Source organism: Dendropsophus ebraccatus, chromosome 5 (assembly GCF_027789765.1).
Source record: "Dendropsophus ebraccatus isolate aDenEbr1 chromosome 5, aDenEbr1.pat, whole genome shotgun sequence".
NCBI lineage: Eukaryota > Metazoa > Chordata > Amphibia > Anura > Hylidae > Dendropsophus > Dendropsophus ebraccatus.
In genome coordinates, this window is record NC_091458.1 from 81,473,839 (window position 1) to 81,492,434 (window position 18,596).

General features: G+C 45.6%; 1 protein-coding gene across 10 annotated transcripts in view; it reads left to right on the plus strand.

The window, feature by feature from the left end:
- Positions 1-1,869, plus strand: part of LMO7 (LIM domain 7) — a 142,227-nt gene extending 140,358 nt beyond the window's left edge. For all 10 annotated transcript variants that reach the window (XM_069970625.1, XM_069970624.1, XM_069970627.1 and 7 more), the window contains one exon: positions 1,149-1,869. In XM_069970625.1, coding sequence (XP_069826726.1) covers positions 1,149-1,171 — 23 coding nt within the window. In that variant the 3' untranslated portion in view covers positions 1,172-1,869. The remainder of the gene's footprint in view (positions 1-1,148) is intronic.
- Positions 1,870-18,596: the final 16,727 nt, after the last annotated feature.

Below are 18,596 nucleotides of genomic sequence, written 5' to 3' on the forward strand. Positions count from 1 at the left end.
TATATACAACTGGGGGCAGCACACAGGGGGTCTATATACAACTGGGGCAGCACACAGGAGGTCTATATACTTCTGGGGAAGCACACGGGGGGGTCATATATAACTGGGGGAACACACAGGGGTCTATATACTACTGGGGGAAGCAAACAAGGGGTATATACTACTAGGGGCAGGACACAAGGGGTATATACTATTGGGGGCAACACACAAGAAGTATATATTACTGGCGGTAGTGCACAAGGGGTATATACTACTGGGGGCAACACACAGCGGCCTATTGTTTTGGAACGCGTGTCGAGGGGGGCCCCAGATATAACTTCGCTTGGGGCCCCAGAAATGCCAAGACCGCCCCTTTGTATCCTTATGGTCCTGTTTGGTCAGACTCCCAGTTTATTCCTTGCAGCACGCTGAAAGCACTCTACAGGAAAAGCCAGATGATGCTCCCCCTGCCCTCTAGCTGCTGATAGGAAGCTTTCTCCCTCTTACTGTGCATGAGGCAAAATCTGCCACTTAGCAGCAGGAAAATGGGTAGAAAATGTATATCCTTAATACATAGTGCTGCTACAAAAAATAGAAATCTAGAGGCAGAGAATTGCCTGGCCGGGTGAGCTTTGCTATTTATCATACTTGTGTAATATAATAAGGCTATAATTCTATTCATGGGGCCTCATAGCAAAGATCAAAATGAGCTCCATTGTCATGAGGCCAGTATATTCCACACAGGATTTAAGGCCTGGTGTTCTGTTCTATTCAAAATGTTCTGTCTTTTGTAAATTGGCACTGTCCCATAAAAAAACAATTTTGCTATATTCAGAGTTTTGCTTGGTCAGGGTCTAAATGTTCAGACCCCATAGATCGTTTGTCAGGAGTAGCAGTGTTAAAAACACTAGGACATGTCAAATGTTTTTAAAGTGGCAGGGACACTTTAAGGGGCTAGGTAAACTGGATAAGGAAATATAGTCACCATTGGCTCTTATAAGTGGTGTTCACAAGCATACTGGCATCCTAAATGGCAGATTTATTTTATGCAGCAGCTTGTAAATAGGATTTTGCCAAACGGCCAAATTGTTTGACTGTCACATATTATACGGACAAAGAGATTTGTCACTAAGTGCTGTTGACTTACTATATTTTCTTTTGCTACACAGCTGGACACCACACCGGTATGTGAAGGCCTCCTCATCACAGAACCACTCCTAGAAGTAGCAGAGGAGGATTGATCTGACATGGGAATCTATAAGCACAAGCTGGATGTGTGCTTTATACAGCTTATATATGTTATATATAAGATAAGACCTTGTAGTTGCCTTTTATTCTTGTATTACCTCGTAACCAGATTTCTTTGTGGTATATTTATGAGAGGATAATCACAGCTAAGGGGCATGTTGTACTTTCAGTGTTCTGAATACTGTATGTAAAAAGACCGCTTCTATGTAGTTTCAAAATATTTTTGAGTCCTTCTTCCATTTTTCTTTTCATTGGTGTGTAAAGAGGGTATTTTCAATAGAAGGTTTATTTAACATACATTCAAATTAAGAGTTTTGTTGCTTTCATCATTCTGAACCATATTTACACTATATAGCTAAGTGAAATTACACTGAAATGCATGTGAATATATGGTTCTATATTTATATGAACATGTAGCACAAAATAAGGTATCACCGCTTTGTGGGAAGGTGCAGGATTGCTTCTGATACCCATTTTCTGAACATCATCTATGCAGGAATTGTAATGTAACACAAATTTTCTCTAACCTTATTTTCTTCCTAAAATTATTTGTTAAGAAGACGTTTATTTTCTGACAGAGTTTTCTGTAGCTAAAGTATTTTCTGATTTACTTTTGTAAATAAAATTGTGGCTGCATTTAAATCAGAGATGTTAGTTGTTTATTACTTTTTTAATCCACAACATGATGGTGTTGCTCAATATTAAAAGCTATAGACACAGTTAAAAGTATCTTTTTATTTTATTATTTTTATGCCTACTGTGGTAGGATAAAAAAAAATCCCCTTGGCATTTTATTAAAAATGTTGCTCAGTTTCTCTTGTACCACCTATTTTTACATATAGTGCTGCTGTCTCATTCACCAGGGTCTGTTTCCATCTCTTATTTCTTCTTTCCTGAACAATCTTTTAAGATAGTTTATCATCACAACAAGGTCATAAATCAGCTTAGACTTTGTGAATGAGAGAGCAGACTTTATATGAAAACAAAGAGAGTGTAGAAGGGAAACTAAGAAAAATATTTCGGTAAAGACCTTTGGGGACCAGATCAAAGGTGGTCCCGGCCTGTGATTGGCTGAGCCTCCTGTCAGCTCAGACAGTCCGCTCTGAAGCTGGAGCGCGCGGGACCCCTGGAGAAGCATAGCGCTAGAGGAGCCCTGCAGCATGGATAGGTAATGTATACAGTTTTGAAATCATCAGCCGCCGGCCATGCACCGCTATTACATGTAGCGATGCATGGTCGGCGCCCGACGATTATAGGTCCAAACCTATATGAATGATCAGCCGATGATCGTTATCATCGACTGATCGTTGTGTTTATTACAGCAAATTTCGCTGCAAACTCGCAGTGTGAAATCTGCTGCAAATCTGGTACGTGTGAAGCTACCCTAAAATATTATTCAAGCAATGGGAAAGAGAGGCTGGATACAAATGGGTCTCGTATTCCACTCTGAATGTGCCACCTGCTTTATATGTGGAGAAAATGCAAGCTGCAGAAGAAAAACTGAGCGATATTTTCAACAAAGACTTAGGGTGCCTTCACAAGTACCGTATCGCTACGTTTTTATCGGTGTGTTTTTGCTGCGTTTTTTACATGCGCGTTTTGATTTTCACATGATTTTCATGTGAAAATCAAAACTCGCATGTAAAAATCGCACCAAAAACGCACCGATAAAAACGCAGCGTTAATACGGTACGTGTGAAGCTACCCTTATGAAGGAAAATATTTTTATACTAATAATAGGTAAGCAATAATTTAAAAATAATGCATTCAAAGGTGTCCACATAACAGGTGGCAATTATGTTGGTCTTTTTGCAATTCATATAACTTGTAAACTGCCTAACGTTTTTTCAGTGTCACAGGATTTAACTAGTAAAAATTGTAACCCAAGACATGATAACCATCTTGTTTCAGCAAGGCTTTATTTTTCATACTGCGCAATTAGAAGAGATGAGGATACCCTATAAGCACTCTTACACATAAGTGTCTGATGCATCCTAGTTCAAGAATTATTCTTTTAAATTTTCCTGGCATCAGCAGCTGAAACGTTGGATAGAGAAATAACGCTGTGACAGTGCGTGGGAAGCTTACACTTCATAGTACACCTGTTTTCATACAACTGTGCTTGGCTCTTAGCATAATACGTCTATCATAGTCATACTATTTATTTACAAGGACCAGAAACTGATCTGTTGATCATCTGTTGACCCTTTAACGTACCTTGTACATCATGGTGACACCGGGGGTTTCACAGAGGAGTTACCCCTCTATTAGCCAATGAGGGCCGCTCACGGCGCTAGCTAATTAAGCATTTAAATGCACTCAAAAGCACATACCTGGTGTCTAGATGCGATCCGTTGTTCTGCCCAGAGCAGGCCTCAGCGTTGCAATGATGCTGATCCTGACTCAGCAATTTATAGATCTAGGCTGCAGCAGAGCTAGTATATAGTATAGTTAATATACAAGTTATTATAAAGAAAAATTAATAAAAGTTCAAATCACCCCCCTTTTTTCATTTTATAAATATATTTGGTATCACAGTGTGCGTAATTGCCCAAACTATTAAATTAACACATTCATGATCACTCACTGTAAATGGCAAATGCAAAAACCTACCAAAGTGCAAAATTGGCAATTTGGTTACATTAAATCCAAAAAAACTAAAAAGTGATCAAAAATTCTAATTTTTAATCTGTATTCCACAGCACTTTACAATTCTGGGGGTGCATACATAGACACAAAGCAGACATTACAGAGATATACTTATAATTATTCATACATGAGGCGTGAGGGCCCTGCTCACATGCATTAAGCTAACATACTATCAGGAGGGGGTTTGAGACAAAATGGCAAAGGGGCAAAGTGCTTCATTGTTCTTATGGTCCGGCCATCTTTATAAATAAGGCAGTGCAGGTAAAGGTGGGTGAACCTGTCACCAACCAATGCCTGCATTCACAGGTCTAAGTGCTTGGCGTGTGTGCATGTATGTGTGTGTAGTGATGGTGATGGGTTTGAGGGTAGCAGTCAAATTAGGGAAGCTGATAAGCCTGCTTGAACAGGTGAGTTTTGAGGGCACGTTTGAAGCTTTGGGTGTTGGCGGTGAGTCTGGCAGTCTTGGGTAATGCATTCACCCGAGCTGCACCAGTTCCATGGAAGTCCTGGAGACGGGAGTGAGAGGTGCGGATCAAGGTGAATGTTAGTCGTAAATCATTAGAGGAGCGTAAGGCACGGGTAGGGCGGTAGACAGAGATGAGGGAGGAGATAAAGGGAGATTCAGCACTGTGGAGAGCTTTGTGGGTGAGCAGAAGGACTTTGTATTGTATCCTGTGTTTAATAGGAAGCCAGTGTAGTGGCGGGAGGCACCGGTATAGCGGCTGGACAGGGAGAGGAGTCTGGCTGCTGCATTAAGAATGGACTGGACAGGGGAGAGTTTAGAGGAGGAAAGACTGGTTAGTAAGGAATTGCAATAGTCTAGACGGGAATGAATCAGAGCAACAATGAGCGTTTTAGCAGATTCGACATTAAGGAAGGGACGGATTTTAGAGATTTTTTTAGATGCAGATTAGAGGAACTTAAGAGATTGAATATGAGGAGCGAAGGACAGATCCAAGTCGAACATAAGCTCAAGGCAGCAGGCTTGTTGTCTAGGGGTTATGCTTGCACCAAAGACCGAGATGAAGATGTCAGGTGGAGGGCGGTTAGTAGAGGGAGGGAATACACTGAAGCTGCTCAGTTTTAGCAAGTTTGAGTTTAAGGAATAGGGAGGACATAGCGTTAGAGATGGCAGACAGATAGTTACTGGTGTTCTGTAGAAGTGTGGGGGTGATATCACGAGAGGAGGTATATAGCTGGGTATCATTAGCATAGAGATGGTACTGAAAACCAAACGTGCTGATGATTTGACCAATGGGTAAAGTGTAAAGTGAGGAAAGGAGATGGCCCAGGACTGATACCTGAGAAACACCGACTGTAAGAGGAAGAGCAGATGAGGTGGAACCAGAAAGTGATACACTAAAGGAGCGGTCAGAGAGAGAGGTTGAAAACCAGGAAGAGCAGAGTCCTTGAGATGCTGGTTGTCTACAGCAGTGTTTCTCAACCTGCGGTACGCGTACCCCAGGGGGTACGCACCGCAGGTTGAGGGGGTACGCGGGTAAGGGGGGGAAAAAAATTATTTTGGGTGCCAGCACCTATCCCTGCCGCTTCTCTCATATCCTTCCCCCAGCAGCAACCTTACCAGCTTTCTGTGGGGTACAGGACATGGTGAGGCTGCTGGGGGAAGGATGAAGTCCGAGGTCAAAAACCAGCAGCCTCTCAACTGACTGTCTCTGAGGCCCTGCTGGTCCGGCCGCCTGCGGGGACATCAGCCTGCCGCCGCCGCATCTCCTCTCGCCGGGTCACCTCAGGCAGCCTGTTGGGGATTCGTCCCCAGGCTGCCGTATATCCTCCTGGAGCCCCCGGCTGGACGCTGCAACCCGATCCGGCAGCCTCACTCTCTTCCCCCGCGGCTGCCGGATCGGGTTGCAGCGTCCAGCCGGGGGCTCCAGGAGGATATACGGCAGCCTGGGGACGAATCCCCAACAGGCTGCCTGAGGTGACCCGGCGAGAGGAGATGCGGCGGCGGCGGCAGGCTGATGTCCCCACAGGCGGCCGGACCAGCAGGGCCACAGTGAGTTGCGAGGGGGTAGTGGTGCTACCCCGCCCGCGGCTCCTGAAGTAGATTGTGGACCAGGATATGGGGCGCCCCCCATGTCCACCTGCCGCCGCTTCTCCCCGGTCTCCCCTACGGCTGACGCTGCTGCCTGTGGAAGTGGTGTGCCCCATCTCCCGGTCCACAATCCAGTGCAGCAGAAGCCCCCGGCGGGGTAACCCAGCGCACCACCACATCATCACCTCTCTCCCCCCTCCACCTCCTCTCTACCCCATCATCACCTCTCTCCCCCCATCATCACCTCTCTCCCCCCATCATCACCTCTCTCCCCCCATCATCACCTCTCTCCCCCCTCCACATCCTCTCTACCCCCATCATCACCTCTCTCCCCCCTCCACCTCGTCTCTACCCCCATCATCACCTCTCTCCCCCCTCCACCTCCTCTCTACCCCATCATCACCTCTCTCCCCCTCCACCTCCTCTCTACCCCATCATCACCTCTCTCCCCCCATCATCACCTCTCTACCCCCATCATCACCTCTCTCCCCCTCCACATCCTCTCTACCCCCATCATCACCTCTCTCCCCCCTCCACCTCGTCTCTACCCCCATCATCACCTCTCTCCCCCCTCCACATCCTCTGTACCCCCATCATCACCTCTCTCCCCCCTCCACCTCCTCTCTCCCCCCTCCACCTTCTCTCTACCCCCATCATCACCTCTCTACCCCCATCATCACTTGTCTACCCCCATCATCACCTCTCTCCCCCCTCCACCTCGTCTCTACCCCCATCATCACCTCCTTACCCCCATCATCACCTCTCTCCCCCCTCCACCTCGTCTCTACCCCCATCATCACCTCTCTCCCCCTCCACCTCCTCTCTACCCCCATCATCACCTCTGTACCCCCATCATCACTTTTCTCCCCCCTCCACCTCCTCTCTACCCCCATCATTACCTCTGTACCCCCATCATCAGCTCTCTCCCCCCTCCACCTCCTCTCTACCCCCATCATCACCTCTCTCCCCCCTCCACCTCCTCTGTACCCCCATCACCTCTGTACCCCCATCATCACCTCTCCCCCCCCTCCACCTCCTCTCTACCCCCATCATCACCTCTCTACCCCATCATCAGCTCTCTCCCCCCTCCACCTCCTCTCTACCCCCATCATCACCTCTGTACCCCCATCATCAGCTTTCTCCCCCCTACACCTCCTCTCTACCCCCATCATCACCTCTGTACCCCCATCATCACCTCTGTACCCCATCATCACCTCTATTCCCCCATCATCACCTCTGTACCCCCTCCACCTCCTCTCTACCCCGATCATCACCTCTGTACCCCCTCCACCTCCTCTCTACCCCCATCATCACCTCTGTACCCCTCCACCTTCTCTCTACCACCATCATCACCTCTTTACCCCCATCATCTCCTCTGTACCCCCTCCACCTCCTCACTACCCCCACCACCTCCTCTCACCTCTCATCACCCATCACCTTCTCTCACCCCCATCACCGCTCTCCTCCTCTGTCCTCCTCTCCCCCCTTCACCTCCTCTCTCTTCCTCTCCCTTCTTTACCTACTCTCTTCCCTGTCTTCTTCTCCCCCATCACCTCCTTTCTCCCCTGTCTTCCTCTCCCCATTCACCTCCTCTCTCTTTCTATCCCCCCTTCACCTCCTCTCTCTTCCTCTCCCTTCTTCACCTCCTCTCTCTCTTCCTCTCCCTTCTTCACCTCCTCTCTCTTCCTCTCCCCCTTCACCTTCTCTCTCTTCCTCTCCCCCCTTCACCTCCTCTCTCTTCCTCTCCCTTCTTCACCTCCTCTCTCTTCCTCTCCCCCTTCACCTTCTCTCTCTTCCTCTCCCTCTTTACCTCCTCTATCCTCCTCTTTCCTTCTTTTCCCCCTCAGACCTTACTCTCCCCTTAATCTCCTTGTGGCTCAGAGGCTGGAGAAGAGAGGAAGACCTCCTCCATGGGCGGATAACGTGAGTATGAATTTTTTTTTGTTTGTTTGTTGGGGCAGGAGGGGGAGGGAGTAGAATGGTGGGCGTTACTATGGGGACAGGGCAGGAGGCATTATTACTATATGGGGGGGTCATAGAAGGAAATATTATTTTTAAATGAGGGATCCTAAATACGGGGACAACCCACACACCTACTCACTTTACAGCGCATTACGCCAAACAGCAAAATTATTACTGTATGGGAGCCTATAGGTAGGAAAAAGGGAGGGAAGTTAAAGGAAAACTGTGACGCCTAAGATGTTTGGCAGGTTCTCTGGCAAGAAGTAAATTGTAGCTGCAAGAAATCATCATGGTGGTCTGGGCCAGATGGAGAGGAAAAGGAAAAGTGATATATGGCTACATGGGGAGGTATCTGGCTATAGAAGGAGGTATCTTAACTACATGGGGAGATGTCTGGCTGCAAGGGGGTAGGTATCTGGCTACATGGGGAGATATCTGACTACATGGGGGAGATATCTGGCTACATGGGAGGAAGTATTTGGCTACATGGGGAGGTATCTGACTACATGGGGGGAGGTATCTGGCTACATGGGGGGGAGGTATCTGGCTACATGGGGAGGAGGTATCTGGCTACATGGGGAGATATCTTGCTACATATAAGGGGTATCTGGCCACATATAAGGGGTATCTGGCTACATAGGGGAGATATCTGGCTACATGGGGGGAGGTATCTGACTACATGAGGAGGTATCTGGCTACATGGGGAGATATCTTGCTACATATAAGGGGTATCTGGCTACATAGGGGAGATATCTGGCTACATAGAAGAAGGCCTCTTGACTACATGGGGGAGATATCTGGCTACATAGAAGAAGGCCTCTTGACTACATGGGGGGAGGTATCTGGCTCCAGGGGGACATATCCATCTCTGTGGGATATATCCCACCTGCTTCTCTGGCACCCGGTTTACTGACAGCCTGCTCAGCCAATCAGTGCACAGTCCCACCGTAGCCACTGATTGGATGAGCGAGCTGTCAGTGAGCTGGGAGCCAGAGAAGCAGGTGGAAGTACAGGCAGGTAAGCAGGATCTGTTAGGGGCCGGCAGCTAATTAGGTAAATAGGCAGCGGCTACATTCTCGCAGCAGATTGAAAATCCTCTGTGAGAATGCAGAGCCATAGGCCATAACAGTACAGAGTATCGCAGTGGATTTTGCTGTGAAACATACATGTAAATCTACCCCGGGCAATGTTATTAATGGATGGCATTGTTGGGGGTACTCGGCTGGAGCATCTTGTCACATGGGGGTACTTGGCCTGAAAAGGTTGAGAAACACTGGTCTACAGTGTCAAAAGCTGCAGATAGATCCAGGAGAATAAGCAGAGAGTGGTCGCCTTTACATTTGGCGGTGAGGAGATCATTAGAGACTTTAGTAAGGGCGGTTTCTGTAGAATGGTGAGTACAGAAACCCGACTGAAGGGGGTCAAGAAGAGAGTTTTCAGAGAGGTGGCAGGTTAGGCGGGAATAGACCAAACGTTCCAAGAGTTTAAAGATAAAAGAGAGATTAGAGACCGGTCGATAGTTGGCTGCACATGATGAATCTAGAGAGGTTTTTTTTTTTTTTTTAGTAATTGAGTGATGATGGAGTGTTTGAAAGTCGAGGGGAAGATGCCGGAGGAGAGGGTGAGGTTGAAGATTTTAGTAAGGTAAGTAGTGACAGCTGGAGAGAGAGACTGGACAAGGTGTGAGGGAATAGGGTCACTAGGGCAGGTTGTGGGGCGAGAGGAGTCTGGAGACTTCCTCCTCTGTCACTGGCTCAAAGGCTGAGAGGGATGAGGAGGAACAGTAAGAGGGAATAGGATTAATATTACCTGGGGACTGAGAGATGATCTCCTGACGGATGGTGTCTATTTTGTCCTTGAAGTAGTGGGCTAGGTCTTTAGCGCAGAGGTTAGTGATGGGTGTCTGAAGTTTGGGGTTAAGGAGAGAGTTGAAAGTATCAAAGAGGCGATTTGGGTTATGGGATAGAGAAGAGATCAGAATGGTGAAGTAGGATTGCTTAGCAGAGTGAAGAGCAAAGTAGTAGCTTCTAAGCACAAAGGTTGGATGTTGTCTTTGATTTCCTCCACAGATGTTCAGCTTACCTAGAACACTGTCTAAGAAAACGAGTTCTGGATGTGTGCCAGGGTTGTGGCTGTCTGTGTCGGGCTGTTTGGGGTATAGGGGGTGCAAGTTTGTCCAGGGTGGTTTTAAGGGTTTCATGGTATTGTTTGGCAGCCAGATTAGGACAGGAGAAGGAAGAGATGGAGGGCAATGATGACTGTACAGTGTCTAAGAATTGTTGAGTGTCTATAGCAAAGTCACATATATTCAAGCAAGGTACCAACAGAAAGTACAGATCATGGTGCAAAAAATGAAACCTTATAAGAATGGTAGTAGAGCATTTTTAAACACAAGTTTTTTTTTTAAAGGTTTTAATTTTTAAGCTGTCAAAGTAAGTTACTTAAGTTGCATATCGTAATTGTATTGACGTGAGAAACAGATAACAAGGCGTAAACACAACTTTTTTTTTTATTTCAAAGCGCTTATTTTTTTCCAGTTTTGCTACATATTTTATGGGAACATTTATCTATCGTTGCAAAGAAAACTTAAGTGTCGCAAAATTAAGGGCTCATGTAGGTCTGTATGTGAAAAAACGGCCCTTTAAACATAAAGAGGAAAAAGCAAAAGATCAAAAGCGTAAATTGACTTTGTCCTTAAGGGGTTAAACATATTTTTTAAGAATAGTTTTTTCTTTTCTTGATCATCTTACTATCTATATTTCAAAATATTCCTGCAATATTTCTACTCTAACCACTAGGCTTAAATCTAATCCTTTTACACTAGGTAATTTGTCAGCCACGGGGGCCGCAAATGAGCTGCGTTCAGCGCTATTGGCACTCGTTTGCAGTGCTTTTACATAGCATGAAAATTGAGGGGCCCCAGCTGTGTGAAGTCTTTATATTGTTCACGCTGTCCGGAAAACTGACAGCACAATTATGTATATATCTGTGCTGTTGGTTTAAAGATCATAAGCAGCAGTCTATATATACCACGCATGGTGGTTGTGATTTGGCACATCTCCAGTCCTGCTGACAGATGAATCTTCAGGTCCCGTCTCCTCCAGAATAATTTACAGCTGGAGGAGGCGAGACCTGAAGATACAGCTGACGGCCAGATTGGAGGAGAAGTGTTGGATCATAAGCAGCGTGGTTATTATGTATAGACTGCTGCTTGTGATCTTTAATCTTTTCTTTTATAGTTGCTGGCCGCAACATAACCCTGTTTACACAGTCTCCAGTTTGGGTGTGGTTTTGAAATTGAAGTGAATGGAGCTTAAAGCGACTCTGTACCCATAATCTGACCCCCCCCCCCCCCAAACCAGATAGCTGCTTTTAATCCAAGATCTGCCCTGGGGTCCGTTCGACAGGTGATGCAGTTATTGTCCTAAAGAACAATTTTTAAAAACTTGCAGCCTCTTGCCCAACGGCCGTGGCCTAGATTGTATATGCATTAGACTGGCACACCCTCTCTATCCCTCCCCAACCTCTTCATCATTAGGAATGCCACTGGAACATTGTCTCCTGTTTGAACACTGCACAGGTGCCTTAACGATCCAGCCCATGTTCAGTGATTACACAGCTGATGAATAGGAGACAATCTTCCCGGAGCATTCCTAATGATGATGATGAGGAGGGTGGGGGGAGGAGGGACAGAGAGGTTGTGCCACCCTAATGCATACACAATCTAAGCCCGGCCGTTGGGCATTGGGCTGCCAGTTTTAAAGTAGTTTTTTAGGACAATAACTGCATCACCTGCCAAATGAACCCCAGGACAGATCTTGGATTAAAAACAGTATCGGAATGTACGGTTGGGGGGGTCAGATTGTGGGTACAGAGTCGCTTTAAGCTCCATTAACTTCAATGAAGCAGAGTTTTAAAACCACACCCAAACTGAGCTCTATACAGCGGGATCACAATCTCCCTCTTCCTACTGGTTTTACCTCTAGCTATACAGACCAGCATACGATTTGCTTTCCCCACTGCCTGGTTGCAAACCTCTGCAAATGGTGTGTATTCTCTGCTGAGAATACACACCATTAACAACAACCCTCTAATATCTATTTTATGGCCAACCACAAATCCACTGAACTATCCAGGGATTAAACCCAATTTTCTCTAAGTTCTCGCTCAGCTCTTTATGGGGAACTGTATCAAAGGCTTTGCTGAAGTCCAGATAGGCACCAACTTCATCCAGCACTTTTGTGACATAAAGAAATCAATGTGATTAATCTGACATGATTGGCCCGCATTAGAGTGTTGATTCTTAGGTGATCCAATATCTTTTTTAGAAAAGTTTCTATAATTTTTACTACTACAAATATTAAGCTAAATGGCCTGTAGTTACTGGGCTCTTCTCTACTAACCTTCTTGTGTATCATCAGGAACATCTCCATGTTAGGAGCTATTGGTTATACAGATCTGTCAGGGCGACAGCAATGACAGATTTAAGTTCTTGAAATAACCCTGGGGTGGACACCATTTGGTCCCATCACCTTCAACTTTAAAAACAGGCAAGTTTCTCTGCAACTTCAACCTCTAAAAACATTGGGCTAAACCCACACAACTGGAGTCCATGTTGTTTGTGTCCAGCGTTTCTGTTACTGTGAAGGCCTCCTTCTGAAAACACTGAGCAGAAGTGCTATTCAAATAGCCAGTGGTTTCCTTTTGCTAATTTCTTGTACATGTAGCCTAGTTGCCTCTAATATAGCATAACCCCTTTAGGGCCGTTATCAGAACCATGCAGATATGAGTCTACATTGCTCCATCTACACCGCTCCTGATGAATGCTAAGTGCAGGAAACGTGTTGAGTGTTAGGAGTCTTGGACTGTCCACAGAACCTGTAAAAATTAGATAAGAAGCACTACTACATATCACTATATGATATGGACGCATCAATGTCCACCTAGGACTGTGCATTAAGGGACCTGGAGTCGTCCTACTGTTGATAGAGCCTTTACCATACCTGTTGGACTTGCAATAACCACCATTTGGTACAGTACAGCATCCTTTGGTGCATATTAACCTATGCACTATCTTACACTGTAAATAAAATTCACTTGTTTAAAGGGGTAGTGCGGCGCTAAGAAATTATTCACAAAATAATAATAAAATAACTGTGCACAGCCGATGACGCGGCAGAGGGGGGCCGGCATCAGGGACGGCTGCAGCGATTCGGCTGGCCTCCCGAAGATTACGTCGTTGACAGAAGTTTGGGGACGGGGACGACGCGCGTCAGGTATGTATGGTACACTACGCTTCCGGGTCCACGGGGGGAAAACTGGGAAGGGGGCAATTCACATACATAACATACATTACAAAGTTATATAACTTTGTAATGTGTGTTATTTTGTGAATAATTTCTTAGCGCCGCACTACCCCTTTAAGCATAAGTTTTCATCCACTAGTTTTTTCTATAACCCCTTTAACCTCCTCCTTACTGTGCTTTAATAATGTACAAAAAATTTTAATCAGAAGACGAAAATGGATTTAAAAAAAAATACCTGATTTAAACATGTCTGAAAAAAAAAAAAGGCAATACATGCCGTTAAGCTAGTTCTCATGGGATATAATGATGTATTTCACCCATAATGGAGAAATGGTGCTGAATTTTGACAGTAGTAGATAAATGTTTCACAGGAAGTAAGTATATTTAAACAATGTTTTTGACTTTTCATAGGCATAATTCCATATTTTTCCATCTTACAAGAAATCAGCCTTTACACAGTTGATGTATTATACAGTACTGACATCTCACTTTTTGATTAGCTGTTAAAAGGGAAATGATTGCTTAATATGCATTGGATTGTTACATGTAAGTACAAACAGGTGCCACAAAGCACATATGCTCCTCAAAATAGTGTAATAAATTAATGATTATGTATACACAGGTGTTGTGAAGTGCATTACATCTGTACAATACACAGACTTTGTAAATCAGTTTCATTTTCTATTCAAAGTAATTTGTCAGTAAATTGTATAATCAGCAAGCATTACAATGCAGTTTTTTGCCGTCTTTTACATTTTTACAAGTCTCCAATGAACATAAATAAAACTTTCACTTTGGGCACTTCTTATTTAACCCCGATCCAGCAGCTGCCAGTCATTACCCGTTAAACGATGTGATCTATAGCGATCGCGATTAAGGTAGTCAGTGACAGGACAAACTGCTGTCATGCTGCGGGGGTCCCAATTGCTTGTACCAATGAGCGAGGGTAAGCCACCTACCTGTGTCCTGTCCGATCTGCCATTTGTGCATAGAGTCTGCTCTCAGGCAGGCTTTATGCATAGATCGCCGATAACACTGATCTATGCTATTGCATAGCATAGATCAGTACATGCAATCTAATGATTGCATGTTTGAAAGTGAATAAAAGTCTTTGAAAAAAAGTGTAATAAAAAGTATTAAAAGTATTAAAAACCACTTATAAACACCCCTCAATAAAAGTTTATTATACCTCCTTGCCCATTATCAAAATAAAAATGTAAAATAAATAAATAAACATATTATATATAGTAGCATGCACGGTAAATAGCGTAAATGGGGGGAAAAAACACCAGGATTGCTGATTTTGTTTTTAATTATATATCAGAAAAATAATAAAAAGCAACCAAAACTTTTCTTTTACACCAATATATTAGTAAAAACTAGAGATCATGGCGCAAAAAAATGAACACCCCAACCAGCCCTGTAGGTGGAAAAATAAGAGCGCTATGGCTCTTAGAAGGTGGGGAGAAACATTGCATTAATTTGACCCGGACATCCGGGCATCAATGAAGGAGTTAAATAATGTTATTAGATATAGCTGACAATGCTGATTAAAGGGGTGTTCTACTTTTGGGAAACCCAGTTGCATATTATCCTGAGAAAAATTAGCAATTCCTTAATTTCCTTGGAGCAACTCTTAGGGCCAGTTCACACAGAGTAAAATCGGTGGAATTCCGCCGATTTTACTGTGCGAACTGGCCCTATAGTAATAATGATAAAAGGGAGTGTTCCGATCAATCAATCGCTCTCTGTTACGGAGGTATTTAGAGTTATATTACCTTATCCCCTACCCACAGCATAAGGTATACGTGTCAGATCAAAAGATAACAAGGAATACCCCCTCAACATAAAAGGGTTTTCCCATCCCATTAAGTTATTTGAAAATTAAGGTACTGCAGCATTAATGTAGTGCTGAATTTTCTTACTGCACAGTGGTGCTCCTGGCCAAACAATTTCACAAACTTGTTCTCCCCTGCACAGATGAAATGATCACAGGGCCAGGGAACCGAAAAAGAAAAAAAAATCCATGCACATGCTTCAACAGACTAGAAAGAAAGTTATAGACAAACATATTAAAGGTAAATGCCATAAAACCATCTAAAAACAGCTTGAAGGGTTTAAACAGGGCCTTTTTCCAAAACAACACTTCTCTTATCCTCAGTTTGGTTCTGCAGCTCCATTCTACTGAAGTGAATGGAGCTGAATTGCTTAGAGATGAGTGAACCTTGAGCATGCTCGAGTCGATCCAAACCCGAACTTTCAGCATTTGATTAGCAGTGGCTGCTGAAGTTGGATAAAGCCCTAAGGCTATGTGGAAAACATGGATTTTCAGAACGTCCATTGATGACAGCACCACCTGGAGATTGATCCCCATTAGTCCTAATAGGAACAGGAAGCACAAGAGGTTAAAAGGAGCCCCTCCCCACTTCACTCTCAGTGTTTTCCTGTTCCTATTCAGGATTGAGCACACAAGAGGTTCTTACCTCTCCTGGGGCTGGCTGCTTGATCAGTGTGGCGGTCTGCCAGGCGAGCGTGGTCTGTCGAAAATTCCTCCCTCCTCCTTGGCTCGCATCGGGTCGCACGGATGTATCTGTGCCTGCTCCTCCTGGTCCAGTTTGTCCCTGCTGCCGCGCTCCCGGAGTTTAAGCGGCAGGGTTGTGACTGCCATTGTTGCAGGCCAGGCCTCGGGTGCACGTGTGTGTCTTTCCCCTGGCTCCTTGCGGCTTCTGGGGCCTTGCCGGCGTGCGTGACGTCACGCAGATGCGCCGCATGCGGGGCCCGAAGCTCCGCCCCCAAGATGGCACTGGACAGCCGGGATACTGGGGATGTCGGAGGGCGGGGAGACGCCAAATTCAAGCTGGTCTGAGGTCTGAAAAGTATTTAAGGTAAGAGAAGCCACTGCTTCTTTCTCTTTGTTCCATGCTGTTATGATGGATGCCTCCTGCTCTGAATCTGCGGTACAGGCCTATTCTGGCAGCCATAGCCGATCCTAGCTTTTCTGCTGCCTGAGGTGGAAATTGGTAAATAGGTTTTTTTTTTTTTTACAAAACCAGCGCCACCCTTGTCCTCAGGTTGGGTGTGGTATTACAGTGCAGCACCATTCACTTTAACTGAACTGCAAACTGAAGACAGGAGTAGTGGCTCAGGGAAGAAACAGAGTGCTGCACATCACACCCATGGCTGATACTAGTGCCGCTTGGCTAAATAAAAAACACATCAGAATTTTGTGTATGAATTGATCAAGCCATACTGCCCCATGTACCTCGTGCCGGTATCTGATACACATGGGTCCCTACACTAAGTCCACACCGTGCCAGTCAGTGGCCACCAACCCCGCAGGCGTGCACAGCCAGGGAACGGGGGCCATGGGACGGCCCTGCGACCCCCATGCCACAGGACCAGACCCAAAAACACCACACCAGAACCCGGCCAGCACCGCCGGCGGAGAAGGTCGCCCCCAAGCAGCACAAGTCTGGATAAGGTATTGCGCTCACCATAGCTGCAGCAAACAGAATGGGAAAAAAACAGGAGGGATTAAAACCATGTGCACTCAGGTGTCTCCTGCTAATTGCGGTCATGTGGGTCTCACCAGGAGGAGTGCAATACACGGAGAAAAGAGAGAAACAAAATGTGGCTCAGGGAAGAAACAGAGTGCTGCACATCACACCCATGGCTGATACTAGTGCCGCTTGGCTAAATAAAAAACACATCAGAATTTTGTGTATGAATTGATCAAGCCATACTGCCCCATGTGCCTCGTGCCGGTATCTGATACACATGGGTCCCTACACTAAGTCCACAGGAGTAGTGCTGCTTCTAGAAGAAAGCAGCCATATTATTCTAAGCCCTGACAACTCCTTTAGGCCATACAATTTATTGAACTTCGTAAAGCTTGTAAGGCTTGCTGCACAGCATTGAGAGAAAATCCTCATAGCTTCATACACTCTGGGAATATAATAGCCACACACTGTGCCCTTTGGAAACAAGAGTGCCACACATTGTGCCCCTGAATACTGCCAAATACCGAGCCCCCCAGAAAATGGTACCACATACCATGCTCACTTAATATAGTAGTGCCATACACTGTGCCCTCTGACTAGAATAGTGTCATATAATGTAACCCTTAAACAGAGCCACATGCTGGAACCCCTGAAGAGTGACACACATATTATGTGCTCTGGTTATAACAGTGAAATATACTGTGCCCCCAAAATTAGTGCCACACACATTATGCCCTCTGAAAATGACAAGTGCCCCCCTGAAATATAACAGTGTAATTCACAGTGACCCACAAGAAATTATAGCTCCCTTCATTGGTAACCAACCTATAATCTGAGTTTCCCCAGTAATAATAACAGTATCAAAAGAGTTAAAATGAATGGGTTATAGGAGCTGCCAGGGTATAACCTGTGTCCTGAGCAGCAGAGGAGGGAATCTGCACTCACTGTGACCTCCCTGACCCCATCACTTACCACTAACACAGCAGACCTGGGCCTCAGGAGCAGCAGCAGCCAAGGAGGAAGATGACAGCAGTGTGTGAGGGGGAGGGGGACACCAGTACTCTGCTCTGTGAACATCCCGGACCATCAGGACACTGCATGCCCGGCTAAGAGGCAGCCCAGGAGCTGCAGCACTGCATTTATAACAGCAAGGACTTATAATTTAGCAGCTGGTCCACTGAAGGTTGCCACCTGCAGCGACTGCCCGGACACTAGGATTTAGCAGTGCTGCACTGGGGGAGGTGCCTGAGCTCGGATATCTACTCAGCTCCCGTTTTCAGCCACCAGACATGTTCAGGACCTACTAAATGTATGAGGCTGTCCCTGCACACACTGCTCCTCAACGTCAATAATCTCAGTGCAGGTGGGTTTGACAGGAAGAGCGGAGGACACAGTTTACACCAGGAACAGTAAGTGAGTTGCTCAGCCCTGTGAACTGACGTCACTGAAATCACAGGGACAAACTGCCGCCCCCTTGTGGATCTGAGATTCTGCCTCCTGAGGCCAAGTGCTCACTTCGCCACATGACAGAAACGGCCCTGCTGCCAGCCCAGTAAGTAGCTGGGCCTTTGGGTTCACTTACTTATATCAAGATGTGTCATGTAAGTAACATACTCCTCTCTCCTACAGGGAGACAAGAGTCCTGAGCCTCCCCCCAGGAAAGTAAGACGTGTTATTATATCCGACTCTGATTCGGAAGAATAAAATGTGTCTAATGGAGATAAGTCTGATCATGAGGAGGTGGAAGTAGTTCAGGTTTCTGGTGAAGAACCCAAAAGATTTTATTTCTCTGCCGAAGACACTGATGCATTAGTAACAGCCATTGGAAACACTATGGATATTAAGGATGTGCAAGTACCTACAAATAAACAGGATGAGATGTTTGCAGGCCTTAGGCCT